The sequence below is a fragment of the Hetaerina americana genome, unplaced genomic scaffold (genome assembly GCF_022747635.1).
Source record: "Hetaerina americana unplaced genomic scaffold, ioHetAmer1.1.p SCAF_113, whole genome shotgun sequence".
Taxonomy (NCBI): Eukaryota; Metazoa; Arthropoda; class Insecta; order Odonata; family Calopterygidae; genus Hetaerina; species Hetaerina americana.
This window is the reverse complement of record NW_027286215.1, coordinates 450421-467151: the sequence shown is the minus strand read 5'-3', so window position 1 is coordinate 467151 and position 16731 is coordinate 450421. Positions and strand designations below refer to the sequence as shown.

The window sequence follows — 16731 nt, the reverse complement described above, 5'->3', positions numbered from 1 at the left end:
TGAAAGTTGTCATTTTATAGGTTAGCTTGGTGTCATCTAAATTGTCTTTCTGATTTAGAATGTTTCTTAGGAGCATGACTATCTGAATTTTAATGTAGTAAAATATAAGTTAAAGACATCGACATTTTATGTCCTTTTTCATTCTGACCAAAGGTACAAATTAATGCACTTTCTGTCTTTAGGGACATTTATTTTTTATTTAGTTTTTCTTGGAATCAGGAGCCCATGAACATGAACCTCATCAAGTTTGGACGCTCACAAATGCATGTCTATAGATCAAGATTGAATGCACTTTAAACTAGAACGGTTTACACTAAATACCAACATTATTGAAAAATGAGGGAGTCTGACTCATAAGCAGTGTACGAATATGAAACAGTCAGTTGTGGTTTGACGGCAAAACATACGTTGAACGGCACATATACTGATGCAAAAATGAGGCATCATACAACATTACTGCATTTTCCAAAGAAACTGCGGGAGATGCTTCAACAGTAACTTTTAACGGAGTCATCCGCTAATGTGCATTTCAATGCAACATTACTGCATTTATTTTATTGCGTGTCTTCACAAGGATAAGTTGAAATTCCATTGCACTACCTTTCAACAAGATAAAATAAAACATCACAATAAAATTTCCTCCTCGGTAAAATAAACGAAATTTTATAATTTTAAAAACTCGTGTTGGATTTTTATAGCCCAAAACTTCATGACTGAGTGCCAACCCTTTTCCACTCATGAAATGATACCTCTATCAATGAAAATTGAAACATGCAGGGAAATTGCTAGAGGGCCAATTTTTAAAGAGCTCCTAAACCATAGGGATGGCATATTTTGAATAAGAGAGTAAATGACTACTTCATGACATAGAGAAGCTTTTTTTCCTGAAATAGCCACACCGACAGGGCAAATACGTACTCATATGGTTTACATAATGAACGCTTCATTTTTGAGAATCAATATTAGTTAATGGTGTATCAAGTAAAATTTTTCATTATACTGTTCCAATAATTCTTTTTCTAACTCTTTAGAGAAAATGTTAATATCATATTGTCCATCCAATATGGCAAATATTCAATTAATAATACATTAACTACTTTTTCATTACAGCAGACTGACTGGAAAGACCATTAAAATTAATAAAATAGAACTGTGTCTGAAGGGTCATTTCCAAATTTAGTTATTTTTGCAAAGAAAAAATTAATCTTTCTTAGGTAAAAAAATATTACTATAGATGCTACCTTTCTTACACATTTAACTAGGATTGAGTTTGTGCACAAGTCAGAACATTCCTCAAAGTTATGTCAGCACTCATACCAGTTCTATACCAGAATACAGGAAATCCCTCTGAAATATGTCCTTCACTTGTCCAAATCCACAAATTACAATTTTGTATGAATCGTCAAATTTAAACAGAAGAAGAAAATGCCAGAAGCATAATTAGGCCGCAATGAAGCTTCAAGATTTGATTTGAGTTCAAAGCAGGTTGAATGATTTCATTTCAAGCTCGAAAAGTCAATATGCTTGATTCTAACATCACCCATGTCTGTTTTGCACTGTTTTCAACGCCACCAGCAATTACAAACATATGAATATTTAAGTGCTTATTTTGTACCATGCACTTTTGCATAAAGGGCATAATTAAGTAAAAATCGCTTACACTTAATTGTCACCCGTGAAAATAGGCAAGTGAAAATGATCATTTGTCATTGCTTCATGCTGAGGTACATCAAAATATGGCAAAAATCAATCAGCATTCAAGTTCAAGCGATTGAAATCAGGGCCAAAGGGTCAGTTGAAATTACTGAGATCTCGCTTATGGAAGAGAAAATTGTTTTTCTATATTAACAGAATCTATTAACTGAACATTAACCCGGGAGGGTTTAACTATATGTTTTACTTGATTCATTTCGATATCAAGATGGCTGATTCAATTTGAGATTGGATTAAAAGGAGAATGAGTGATTCGGGTCAATTAATGCGGATCAGATGTTACTGTGGATGGTGAGCCGTAACATGCCAAGAGATGGAAGCTTTTTATGTCACATGGATGGAATATCTCAAAAGCTGCCATGTTATTCTTTATAAGTCAGTTCAAATTTTCTGGAATAAAAAGTAAACCCAAAGAGAGACAGGAACAATTCATAGCACAACTCGTTACTCAGGCATTATTTAGTTTACGAGAATAATGAATTTGTCTTGAGATGCATAAATCAAGCTTTTTAGTATTGAAAGGGGATTAAAAAAACAGATTCCCAAAATAAATCAAATGCTAAAAAGGTTAAGTTTTTAGTTCCATCAATTCAAAGGAATTAATGAAAAAAGATTTAAGAAATGAACTGGGAAATTTTACAAACCATAAGTGCATCTTTGTGTGCCACTGGGAATCAATGGTGAGAAGAAATCTACTTCTCGAGTAAGATACATGCATCCAAGGAGAAATCCAATATTATCACATGCGATTATTCCCATTAGCCTCCACATTTATCAAAACTGCGTAAATATTTAAGACAACATTAGAAGAATATAAAATATTGCTCAAAATGATGTTAAACAAGGTTTCAAAGTACCAGCATTGGTTTATGAACACCAATTGAGTGCCATGATCCCACAAAAATTTTTTTAAAAAAAGTTAGACAATTCATTTAATGCAATTAAAAATTCTTCAGGTACAATATAGATTGGACTTTTTTGCAACAAGATCATCAAGCACATAAGTAGGGCTATTATGAAACTTTCAGAGGCGAGTGGTAATCCAAAATTGGCATTGGTTATGGTCATCAGACAACTTTATGAACCACGCGTCCATGTATGGTCAGTACTTCACTACCACGTGAAAAACGTTTGTCCGGACAGCCTAAGCTATCACCAACTGCGTATCATGTCATTATCAGGGCAGTATCTTAACCCAAAACTCAAATCATTACTTCTTTGCTTTTCAATGCAACATAAGAATGACCTAGATTATGTAATGTGTCTTATTTGCCTAATTGACTGATCTTTGGATATGAGATTGCACTACGTATGATTAGTGATGGATGAAGGATTACAAATTCAGGAAAGTTTTTGCATTAGTTATTTTACTACACCAAACAGCTTTAGTGCCAGGAATGGAAAGTAACTCATCATCAAATACAAAAAATTCAATGTTCTACCCTGAAGTATTCCACTGCATACTATCATAGTTACAGCATTTCTACATTAAGGGCATAACTTTATTATATTTTAGCTATTTCAATGGATTTACCTTTGTTTGTTTTGTCTTTATTTTTACTTAACCTATTACGATGTTAAAGGCTGGGACCCCTAAGGGATTGGTTTGGAAAAACTTTTGGAAAAAATCCATTTGGCCATAGTTTTCAAGATATTTCTATTTGACAATTGAGGTAAATTAGCTAACCACCGGAAGTAGGTTACCCAGGACAACTATACCAACACTAGTATTAGCAAAGTAATAAAGTTCCTGAATTCAGCCTATTTCAAGCATTTGAGTCTTACCCCTCCAATTTGTTTCCTCCGCATATAATCAATTTTTTTGCTCTTTCAATTAACTGTCGCATAAAAGGGATTGTTCGATAAAATTTATTTTTTATGCATTTCAATACTTGTTGACCTAAGTTCATTTGTACCAACATACTTGCATATTAATGTACTTTTTCTTTGCCAATAAACATAATTTCACACAACATTGATCTTCTTCCACTGAGTCACATCGATGAAAATATAGTTTTAGGGAAAATTGGAGGTCCGACTAACCACTTATTCTCTTGCACCAATGCTGACATCACTTCTTCCTCACCCTCCAGGAGAGGAGGACCGAGGAGAGTGCTAAGAGAGACCATTGCTCCCCATTTGTCAAGCAACTTACACTCAAATGTTTTTTGGGGAGGAGAAATCAGTCAATCACATCCGCAGTGCCAGTGGAGCACGCTATATCTTTCCACATGTGAAATTGCTGCCAAGCAACGCAGGCTCTGAGTGGTACGGACCACCCCATGAATATCAGAGAGTTCACTCTGGAATGATCCCGGGTTTTTGCTCTTCATTAATGCAGCTCTACATTAAAATAGGCTCAATGTTGTATGAAAAATACATTTATAGGCATAAGAAGTTAAGTTCATGTATTTTGCTTAAAATGAAAGAAAATAGAAAAACGAAAAAGGAAACCATTTATAAACAAAAATATATCTTATTTAAAAATTTAAGTAACAAAGAAAAAAATGCCATTTAAAGGGCATCAAGAAGTGATCAAGGGATATTCTTTCAGGAGTATGAGTTTCATGTTTCAACTCATTTTCCTTTAAACAATAAAAAATGTTATCATAGCATCATTCAGATAGAATGAGGAAGGTGGGTCCTGTGACAATTATATTCATTAAATTGCAAAAAATTACAAATTTATGCTCATATACGCTAGCATGTAATCATGAAGCTAACAAATAATTAATCACCTTGCTCCTATCATAAAATTTAATGCAACAATAATGTCTCCAACTTATTTATAAGGATAAGTATTTTACTGTATTACCTTTACTCAGTTGTAAGCAAATTCAACAAACAATTGTGAGTCATCAATAATCCTTAAAAGTTTGCAAATGGTAAAGAAGTTAGGTTTACACATTTCAGCAAACTTAATCAGAGCAATTCAATGCATTGCAATGTAGTTAGTTTCAAATACTATGAACTATGCTTATGTTTGTCTGTTTTTTTCATCACTTGTACTCCTAGAAGGCTATTTCATTAACTTCTGTCCATAGGGGTGGTTGGGCATCAGAAAATAATAGTTTATACCTCACTACAGATTATCACAGCAGAAAATATCAAAACAAATAACTTCCTACAATTTCAATTTTAGAAGATTAAGGTAGTTAAAGGCTTAAACCATTTAAAAAAACATTTTGAGCCCTTGGAAACATTTCTCGGCCAACAAAGTTCCCTGGTAGTGAAGTATACTTGACCAATCAAAACAAAATTTTGCCCGGAGTGAAACTGATGATCAGATGACAAATAAAAGGAGGATTTCATAACCATAGCTGGAACGGAGACAAAATTTAGGTGGATTATAAGTAACGTTTTACATAATAGCCCAAAAAAAGAAATAGGTACTGGCAAACACTATGGAGAAAAAAATGAAAAAGTGACAATAAAATTGTATATCTTACCAAAAAGTGTTTCCATCCAATTTAATTTTAGAAGCAGCTACTAACGTAGTGAGTTCATATTCAGTCAATCATGCTATTAATCAGACTACTGCAGCAAAGTTCACAAACGCCTAGGAAGAAGCTACTTACTCAATGGCATCCCCATAAACCATTAGTCCAAACCAAAATGGTGCTACATATCTCACAATGCTACACAACACTGTACTGGAGAAAGGGATTAGGAGTGATCTTCTCAAAACTGGCAAAATTAATAGAATTGTACTAGATATCACAAAGAATATTACCTACAAATTAAGAAGGTGAACCATTGTAGTGTTACATACTTTGCAAGCATCAATCAGATCCTGCTGCCATTAGCCTGAGACAGATAGACAAACAATGAGACTCAAACATGCAAAGATAAACAATGTTATCATTTCATTTTCTATTTTAATTCAAATGTAAAAATAATGGCATGCATTCACATTTCCTCATGCAATTTCAAGCAATTAATAAGTGCTTTACATCAATGGCTCAAGTACTTCAGTTAATAGTCATTATAGTCTTTAATTCTTCACTGCTCAAAAATCAATTTCAGAAACAAACATGTATGTACAGCAGAATTAATGTTTGTTAATAGCCATTATCCTTTGATAGTGAATGTGTAATTAGTATTAACAAAAATGCTATTTACACAGTTTAGCTTTGAAATATTACCTTGGAAACAGAGTTAATAAACCCGTCCTAGGATTGAGATACACAACCACCATCAGATATATGGAAAACAAGAAATAAAGTCAGGATTAATGCAAACAACCATTTCAAAATGTATCAATTCATTCAAAAAGCTTGCAACATTTCCAATATATTGCATGAACATCATTCTTCATTAGAGAGCTGAGAAAGACAGAAAATAGAGAAAAAAATACAGTTCAAATGTCATCGTATGGAATATAAAAATCCTTTGATACTTGTAAAAAAAAGGGAGAAAAAAACCATACAAGGGCACACCCATAACTGAACAGCAGGAGAAAAAATTATTTCAAGTTTGAAAACTAGAATTTCACTATGCATCACATTGGCAATTATAAGACCATACTTGAGTGTTTGACACACCATTGTACTTTGACTAAAATCATTCCTCAAATATCCCACATGACAATCCATAACAATAAATAAAAAATTCAGTGTGCAACTGAGTGCTGCAGCAGTTTCAACATAAATGCACAATGCTTCACAAATTATTCCACAGGGAATGATTTCCTATTCATCACCACATTGGACTGAGCATGCTATTCCACGCAACTTCTTAAGAGAGCACCAGGTCACTTGATTAGTCCCAAATCATCGAGATTAATAATATAGAATTAGGGAGGATATTAGAACAGAAAGGAGCATGAGATCAGGGTTAATTCAAGACACGGACGATGCTCAAAATAGTTAAGAGCAAGTTGCTCTTAACTAGAACAAATGAAATACTGAGTGCAAAATAATTTAAACTCTACACAAAATATTCATGCTCTAATTATATATAAAGTATAGTACACAAAATTCTACGGACAACATTTAATTCCATCACAATTACATAAAAATACCATTCAAAAAGTCCCAATTAAAAAAGAAACAAGAATTTAACACTTTGAAAAGTAGAATAAATATCACACTTCAAATGAAGAAACACTTATAGCCCGCTCTTTGGAGACTAATATTAGCAGAGGAGGAGGGGGGGGACGAATGTCAGTGGGACCTTCTTCCTCACTATCATAATCCCAACTTACAGAAGGGCTCTTTGGCAGTCCAACTCTTTGTCCGCATGTGTTCAGGAGACTCACCAAACACTCTCTAACTCGGCTCTGAAATGAAAAAAAAAAGAGTCGATTTTGCCACGCACCGCGCAATCAAAACACACACACACTCATGAGTCCACTAGGATAGAGTTAGAAACAGAAAAGAGAGATTAATTATCTCTTGTCACGTAAAGCCCTATTATAAATCTTACAAAAAGATTTGAAGGTAGAAACTATAATATTTCAAGTACTTCTCCAAGCTAAGAACTTCCAATTAATTGTTTATGACCTTCGTCCCAATCCGGGATGAATGAAAGCCCATTCTAGGTCACTGACCAATAAAAGAAGACTCTCTTTCCTTGCTTCTCACTAGCTATGTACATACAATTCAGTTGCTGTGAGTACATAGGGCAATGGGATGTATTCGATTGTTTCTGGCTCAACTTTGTGGAAGTTCATGTTTATTAAATGAAGAACACAATATATTTGCCCACTGTTCTTCATTTCGGTACTACTAGTTTCAACACTTAGGCATCATCATTTCATTCATGAATACTAAAAAAGATGAAGTGGAAAAACAAAATAAAAGTGGCATCTATAAGTTAACTTGTAAGGACTGTAGTGCTATCTACATAGGCCAAAGGGGAGATCATTTAAAACGCGAGCTGAGGAACATAAACGCTGTTATAGGAAATGTGACTGCGCACAATTTCACTTTGCCAATCATCTGTGGTAAGAAAATGATGGGAGCGATTTCAACCCGGAACTGATGCACCAAATGGACAAAGGAAGGAAGAGGGACGAGAGGGAAGAGCTGGAAATCAGAAAGAATTTGAAAAAGAGTCCTTTGGTCAACGATTTATTGTTTTAATACCTCTCCCCGATCCTGGAAGCATCCCTTTCCTTCACGGAAAGACCTAACTACCCCTCCCCCTCCCTTGTGAACCCACCAATCGCCTTTCCTGACGCTTCCAACACCCCTCTCCTCCTTCCCATCAATGCTGATCACAACCCCTCCTCTCCTTCCCTCCCTCCCTCCCTCTCTCACCCACCCCATCCTCCCACATGAAAGGTATATAAATGGACCGCAACTAGACTAATTTGATGATGACGGCTTAGCATTGAAACTAGCAGTACCAAAATAAAGAACAGTGGAAAAATACATTGTGTTCTTCATTTAAAGGACAATAGGATTATAAACTAATGAATCATTAATGCTAAAATTCAGAATGCATTACAGAAAAAGCTTCTGAGATAAAACAACGAAAAAATTTGATGCGGTCAAATGATTCATTTACTTTATGCATAGGCTCTTGGGGAAAAAATTAAATAGTTCAAACAGATTTCGAATGAATATTTGGGCCCTCTGGCTGACAAGCCAATCTCAGAGATTTCATTAAACCCGTGAATGGAATTCTAACTTCAAGGTTAGTAATATTTTAATACGTTAAACCGCACTTAAGAGATAAACTTCCTGTGATTTGATGCAGGACATTATAAATGATGAAGTTATCACTGAAAAGGAGGAGGACTGATATGTATAAAACAATGGAAGAGCAAGTGCATATGATTAAATTACACTTGAAATGTACACTGAAAATCAATTGCACAAGACAATTTACACAAAAAAATCATTCACCAAGATCAAGTTGTGCCCGTAAGACTACTTGATCAATGACACTGACCAATAATTATTTCTGTACACAGCCATCAGTAGGTCATCGAGCTTTTCCAAGCACCTCTTGCAGAACACTTGACTGCCCCTGTAACTAAACAAATTAAGAACGCTTCCTATTCCTTCTTCTTCTTTCATATAAATGTTGGCTTCAATCAAGAGGAAACGTAAAGTTTACCTTGCCAACAATTATTTACAAACACATGTTTATGCATTTTCTGAGAATGTCCCATCAAACTCTTAATCTTGAATGATTCTAATTTGCTTATCCCCATCCACATTACTCCAAAACACAGACTCAGTGGATAGGAGAAACACTACCTGAAAATTGAGAATTTCACAGTAAATAAATCATTTGCCTGGATCAGGATTCAAACCTGGGGCCAAGCACTTAAGCCAGTTGAGTTACTGAGGTATCCTTTAACACAGCAAATTCCCAAATGTTTAAAAGAAAGACGATTATCTGTTGCATTTCCATTCATACAACGTCACCATATAATCATGGTCACGTGCTCTTTGTGCCACAGTCAATAAGCGTTTAAACATGTTTCAAGGGCATACCTTGGTAAATTAACTGGCTCAAGCTCTCACCAGCTAAATGAGGGATTAGGGTTCAGATCCAAACCTACATGAACATAAAATCTCTGAATGTGTGAGCACACCACGAGGAAACCCTGCTTAAGTTGCAGTTTTAAAATAGCCCACAGTTTTTTCGAACTGTGACGACTGTCTATCAATGGAAAAAAAGCGAGTGGACGGAGATATTGAGGGGAAGGCACGAACCTGGCACAGCCAGGGCCTCTTCCATCCACCAGAGGAATCCGCTTGCGTGAGAGAAGCAGATCGTCTGGGCGAGGACGTGGACGATGAAGACGAACAAGAAGTGGGCTGGTGTGGCAGGTTCAGTGGCGCCGACGAAGACTGCGCTCCCTTCTCACCTTGCTCCCCACCTCGGTGCAAGTAACAACGCCTTCCAATGACGGGCGTTTGGGACAAGTCAAAGGTGAAGTCCATGGTGCGTCCTGACAGAATTCAAGAGTCACACGCAACAATCACATCATTAATTCCAAAGAAAGTGCGGGAGAGGCCACAACGGTGGCTTTCAACGGAGGCATCTGCTAATATGTATTCCAATGCAACAATTTCAGTGTTACTGAAATTACTGCATTGGAATCACATTATAGTCAAAAAGTACACAAATTGTTAATGGGATAATCAAAATTGTGGTCCATCGATAGTAAACGAATGAAAAATGAAAGGGATGATGAGTTCCATCATATGAACTCATGTAAAAGAACATTTTGGCTCCAAGCACTCCTCCAAAATTCGAGGTACACCAATAGTGGGTCACCAAATTTTCAAAATTGGCACTACTGATCAAGAGCACACATTACAGATTACAGCTTCTTTTAGGTCTCACTCTTGGATTGAGAAACGAGAGAAAGGGATTGTAGCAGCACAGGAGCAGTCAACATTTTCTCTCCTTTATCTCGGAATAGATATCTACAACCCCACAGCCATCCAATTCGAGATCCCACGCCCGTTTTTATTAGGAAGTATTTTGGACAATCACCACTAACCGGGTAGTTCTTTCTTCGAGAAGATCTCCGTTTCTCCAAAGGACGTGGCCCCAGGTCCCGCACTGGACCCCAGACCAGTGTTTACGGACGAGAGGAATGAAGCGGCCGTGGCCGAGCTGAGCGTGGCAGCGGCAGATGAAGAGGACGAGGAGTACGTGGCGTGAGACGAGGAATATGCCGAGGAGATGGTGGATGCAGTCATGGCTGAAGAAGTCATGGAGGTCGGGGGATCACCCCAGTGATGGTGCTGGTGGTGCAGGAGAAGCGAGGCTGATGAGGAATAGTGGTGGTGGTGATGGTGCAGGCTGGCAGGGGGTGCCACAAGAGTCGAAGACCTCGTCACGACCAACTTCAGGATCTTCAGCGCCTCCTTCCAGTGAACACCCTGTGCCAAAATAAAACACACACAAAACAAAATATAGCGATTGAAGATGAAAAAAAAAGAAAACTCCAAGGTGAGCTGCTGATAAGAGTTTACTCAGGGAGATGAGTTTCATATTCTGCTCAGAATAAGAAGAGGATGCAATTGAAGCAATGGACTAGGGGGCGTGGGCCCAATCAAAAACATGCACTAAACGGTAGATTACCATCAATAATAACAATTGCACACAACTTTGACGAAGGTTATGGAATGGATTCTTTCGCAATTCTTTGAAGTCTTCAATCACCAATGTCTTTTCTCGTCTATTATCGTGGCTTTCCCAATGACTATAAATTTAAATAACAATTGAATAAGTCCTATTATGGTTTTATTCTCTTCATTTGTACCTCAATAAACATTTTTTTTATTATTTCCCACAAATTATCATAAATAATATATTTACAGACATTTTGCACAAAGGCTGAATCTCTTTTGGATTTGGTCCAGCAATTTTCACGCTAAGTTAAGCAATTACGGCTGGCTCTAAAAAAGTTAAATGAAATCTTAATAAAATTAAACCGTCCTGGCTCCTATCCTCATTAGCACTTGCCTTCCCTCCCCCCTGTCCCCCCCCCTCCCTTCCCCTATCCTCGTCACTGGCCCAAAGCAACATGTCAGCAATGAAATGAGTGAAACATATTCACCCTTTTAAATGTTGAACTAAAACCATTACCAAGTGTCAAAGTACCAATATTTATAAAATATCGTATAAGCTAAGGAATCGCATTATCCTGATAATACTTACATCAACATACTTAGCAATGACACGCAGAAGATCTGCATTAATGGGCTGAGCAGCGGTTGATGCTAAATCAACATAATGCAGCATGCAGTGTATGATGCTCAGGATAGGAACTTGAACATTGCAAGGCCCTTTCTCTAAAACCTAGAGCAGAACATCAAAAATAGTAGTTCAGTGAATAATTCCAAACTCTAGATCTGGAATCTAGACGTTCATCTGCATGAATCAGGAAAAAATATGCAGTAATTCAAGAGCAATTTAACCCTCAGTAAATAATTGGGTCCAAATCTAGCATTTGCATAAGTGCATATTTAATTACAGGATTCTTCCACCATGGATAAAAAATGATTCATACATTTAGCGACTAACGGGCACTGATTGACAACTGAACAGGGCAAAAAATTGCGTTGAAATGTCTGAAATTGAACTTATTGAAATGAGTGAAGCCCATGCTGTGGTGAAATTTACTGATAAGTATTCACCTAGAATACAGTAAAAATAATTAACACGCACTTCACTTAAAGAATCTATTGAATACGCTATTGACTGTCAACAGTCGTGAATGAATTCCTTATTTAGTCATTCAAGATTCATATCCAGGGTAAGAGAAGCATACCTCGACTAGAAAGGCCAACATGTGAAGGCTTAGGTGAGAATATGAATCGTACAGGTACTTGACAACACATTTTGTCCACTGGAAGCTCTCCTTGCTGAATGTACGGCGGCTGTAGAGAGTCATTACAGTGCCCAGGTTTTCCAGTTTCTTGCTCTTCTCCACGCTCACCTGTAAAAAAAAAGGAATGCATACACCAACCACAAACAATTTGGTCAATCCATTAAGCACGTCTTTGGGACTTGAAAGGGGTTTCTATCTGATAATTATTATCACCATTCCCATAAAAATACTTTGATCATATATCCACAGTTTTCAAGCCAAAGTTTGGTTTGATAGGCGAGGATCGCCCAACACTAAACCCTACACGGGGTGCGAAATTCACAGATAAGGGTAAGGGGACCAGTTCCTTTCCCTAGGCTGCCTGTGGTTTCCCAGGAAGTTCTAGTGCTAAAAAAAAAAAATCACACATCTTCGGTGAAGCCAGGAGTGCCCAGAGGTATCCCTGGGATTCAAACCAGCGCCCTCTTTTCAGGAGACCAGCACTCTACCCATTGGACTACCATGATCATTTGAACATGCTAAACACTTCTGGTAACAAAAATTTATTTTTAACTACTTGCTACAGTAGCAAGTTACTTATTGGCTTAATTTATGATTTCATCAGGTGATCAAGAACTTCTCTGTGATTCTTGGCCAAAATACACATTTCTGTACTCTCAGAAACAGCGATCATTAGCAAGTGAACACTGTAATTTAACAAGATAAATTTTACTGGTAAATTGCATTCAATAGATAATGAAGTTGACATTGCTAATGCACATTTCAAGTAATTATACTTTGACATTTCTCCAAAATATTGTTCTTGGTGCCTTATCTCTTATCTGCCAGGACGAAGAGGAGGCAAACAAGTGCCCTTTAACAGTGTTCTTATTTTATAAAATGTTTAAAGTTTATTCATAATCTTATGATCACCTTCATGAGTGAAAGGAAATGACGCAAATTATCGGGTCTGTACAATAAGTATCGTGACTGGTTCGCTGTAGCCTCAACGGAGTGGTGGATGGGGGTCTAAACCGGTGGGCTCAGTAGAGGGGTCCCCCACCACTCAGGCACACTTTAGTTCAGTCGCCTCCGGCCATGCGTTGAGGCAGGAGGTGGATTTTTGTGATGTGGGATTGTTTGTGGTGTCGTCGCGCCAGCTTATGGAGCGCACCGTCGAGCAACGCTACACAGTGAAGTTTTGCATTAAACTCAGGAAATCCATGTTGGAGACCCTTGAACTCATTAAACAGGCTTATGGGGATGATGCCTTAAGCCGCACAAGAGTTTTTGAGTGGCACAAAGTGTTTAAGGAAGACCGGGAGCTCGTCGAAGACGACCGCTCGAACCGATGCCAGGTGGTCTAAGTGAAAAAGGTTTTGGACCCTGATAGGCGTTTAACCATCGCCCTTACCAGTGAGGAGACCGGTCTTTCAGTCGCGATCGTCCACACCATTGTCACAGAGGATCTTGCGATGAGGAAAGTGTGTGCGAAGCTGGTGCCGGAAGTCTTGAGCAAGGAACAAAAACTTTCGCAAGAAATATTAGACTGCATCCAGGAAGATGAAGATTTTCTCAACAGCGTTATTACCTCAAAGGATAGCTCAAAAGGAGCTCAAAGGATATCGGTTCGACTACATCGAGGCAGTTCAAGCGACAACGACAAAGGCTCTCAACAATATTCCGAAAACCGACTTCCAGCAGGCTTTCTACGAGTCTCAGATGCCCCGAACTAAGTGCATCGATGCAGGAGGAATGTATATTGAAGATTATTAAGTAATTGTAATGATAACTGCAACAAATTTTGATTTTTGGAACACAGCCCCGACACTTATTGTACGGACCCTGTATTTCACAAATAGTTTTTCCAGCATGAGTGTTCCAGGTCAATATTTTTAGACTGGAGCTAATTTTTTGGCAGATTTACGATCAAACCGTAGGAGCAACAAAATAAAAATTTTCAAGGAAAACGTAACTTCTACCAATTTTCAGTAGAAAGAAAAGTTGCTTCAGATGCTGAAAATGAGTAATTCTCACATTTGCTCTTCAACTTCCTTTCTACATCAAAGTTGCGTTGTGACAAGACACTGCAAAATTATTCAGGCGAAAGTAAAGCAACTACTACAGTAAGTACTGCAAGTAAGTCGTAAATTAATGTATACATAGCTGTTTATCCCATACTTTCCCAAATATTCTTCCTGAATAAGGCATTCATTGGGTTGTGGATTGAAATTAATTAAGTTTGCATTGTACAAGATTAGCACTTGTCCCTTTGTTAACTAACAAACCTGTCTCATCCAAAAGACAAGAATACATCCTTAATGTAGGACTTGAAACATTCCCTCCCTTCAGTGAGAGTCAACTCTCTCCATCTTATACCTGGGCAATGTTCTCAGCACTCCTTATGCAAAGTGCATTGTCAGCATCCTCAAAGTGGAGAAGCAGGTAAGGTAACAGAGCAACCACATTCATGGGGAATGCCGTCGATGACATTGAAGAGGTGGAGGAGGAAGAAGCTGGGATCCCAGGTGCACTCGTCGAAGCCTGGCTGGACGGGGGCGGAGGGGCAGAGGGTGGCGCTGAGGCCACCGTGGGGTCAATAACTGGGTGGTCCAGCAGGAGCGTGCACTGTGAGAGGAGGGCTACCGTGGCCTCGTATGTCCCCGGGTGAGTACACCCCTTCAACACCAGGGCATGGACACCTGGGAAGGACCCACGGGAAGAGGTGGACGTTGCCGAGGCGGCAGCAGCTGACGCGTCAACCACGCTGGGGCTTCCGGGGCCGCCATTGTTGCCCGGGATGGGAGGCCAGCGCAGCTGGAGCCGGACCCTTTCCATTCGCTCCCGGCACTCGGGGTGGTCCAGGGGCAGTCTGTCCAGCAAGCGGCCCAGCAGGCGGAGGGCCAGGAGGAATTCGTGCTCAAAGTCTGACTCGAGCAAACAGACGGAGAGCCAGAAGAGCGTCGTGAGGATGGTGGGGCTGTCCTCGGCCTCGGGCATTCCAGTGGTGATCGATGCTCCCTTGAGGGACTGAGCCGAACGGGAGCGGGACAGGTTGCCGGCAGAGGATGCCTTGATGCTCCCAATCGAGGAAGCAGCACCTGAGGAAGGGGCACGGGGGGCGGGGTTTTGGTTTTGACCTGCATTCGGGGGATCTGAATGAAACATGCAGAAATTCAAAAATCTAATGAAACATTCAATTCAAAACACAACGGGCAACATGCTAACATAACAAACAAACCTAAATAAGGAGCAATGAACCAGAAATAATGACATTGAAAGAAGCAACAATTACTCTCACTCATAACACTACAAACTGAAATGGCTTAACATTTACAGAAAAATAAGGGTAAAATGATGAATTTAAAGTGCAAAAATTTACTCATTCTGTTGAAATTAGCAACAGGCAATTTCATCTCATGCATTTTTGAAAAAAAATAGTGCCACATGCACTACAATTTGACTGCATCTCATTTTTCGAACATAACTAACCTAATTTAATTAGTGCTTCACTGTGATAATGAAACATCAGCTATCATCATGTTTCAAATGGCAAAAAATTGGGAATATTGCGGGCCATGTCAAATAAATAAATTGTCAGTTCCTTTCATGCAACCAAATTAAACTACTTTTTATTTCATGGAGGCTATGAACTTCAAACTCCTTAACAAAACGAAGTGCACTTTTCCAAAAATAATATTCAAAGATATAACTGGTTTTGTGATACTTTGGTATCTTACGTACACTAAATAAAGGTACATTTTCTGAAACTATGTAGCAGTATATTATTTAAATAATCTGTAGAAAAGGAAGGAAAGCTTTGTGATCCTTACATGCTGGCAATGAGAAAGTACATGTCATGATGCAAATAGAGTGTGGAAATATCATGGGGTTTTTCAATCGATCAAACATCAGTGGAGATAATTAAAGAGTTAAGTAGAAAAACTCAAATCACATTTGAAATATCCATTTATCTCTATTTCTCAAGGTACTGTTTTGTTCATTGTATTTGTCTTTTTATTTGAGAATTTATTGGACATATTAACATTAATATTTATATTTGATTCATTTTATAAGTATCATGATGCAATTTCATGTCCATTCTTGAGATCTACAACACATAATTAACTAAAAGACAAAAACTACATTTCCAAAGGTGTGCATTAAGTCTTATGTGACAATGAACTACATTTTCCAAAGTTACTGTCTATTCTATTATTTCTTCACTGGATAAATAACTGGGGGCCATGATTTTTATATTCAATGCTCCCTTCTACAGCACTACATTATAGATTCATTCCATACATGCAAATCAACTACACCTCATCATGTTCATATTAATGCTGATGAAAAGGACGAGACAGCAAGTGTTCGGAATTGTCAATTAAACTTTTATTTCGCAATTTGGGGCTTTGAATTTGAGCAAAATGAAACAGCATAATGCATGTATTTTCAAACAAAATTAAATTGATAAAATTATATTAAGAATGAAATAACAATATTAATATGGTATTTGGAACTCAAATACATTTGCCATCCATATTCCAGTAGTTAATCAAGTTTTTGAGTCAAGCAACTATTTTTGCACAATTTTGTCGCATAATTTTGTACTGCACAAGTAACTTTGTTCTAAGAAGCTCCCATGATTCACCCAGGTGCAATAAGTTAAATGATAATGTGTAGTTTTGGTGCTTTCAAATATTAAGGTATACACAGCATAGCACTTAGTA

General features: G+C 37.9%; 1 protein-coding gene across 1 annotated transcript in view; it reads right to left on the bottom strand.

The window, feature by feature from the left end:
• fry (Protein furry) overlaps positions 1 to 16731 on the bottom strand; it is a 120504-nt gene that overhangs the window by 22249 nt on the left and 81524 nt on the right. Inside the window, exons 42-47 of the mRNA XM_071582478.1 lie at positions 14381 to 15156; positions 11963 to 12130; positions 11350 to 11490; positions 10184 to 10568; positions 9387 to 9625; positions 6920 to 6994 (exon numbers count right to left, since the gene is read on the bottom strand). Of these exons, the coding sequence (XP_071438579.1) occupies positions 6920 to 6994; positions 9387 to 9625; positions 10184 to 10568; positions 11350 to 11490; positions 11963 to 12130; positions 14381 to 15156 (1784 nt within the window). The remainder of the gene's footprint in view (positions 1 to 6919; positions 6995 to 9386; positions 9626 to 10183; positions 10569 to 11349; positions 11491 to 11962; positions 12131 to 14380; positions 15157 to 16731) is intronic.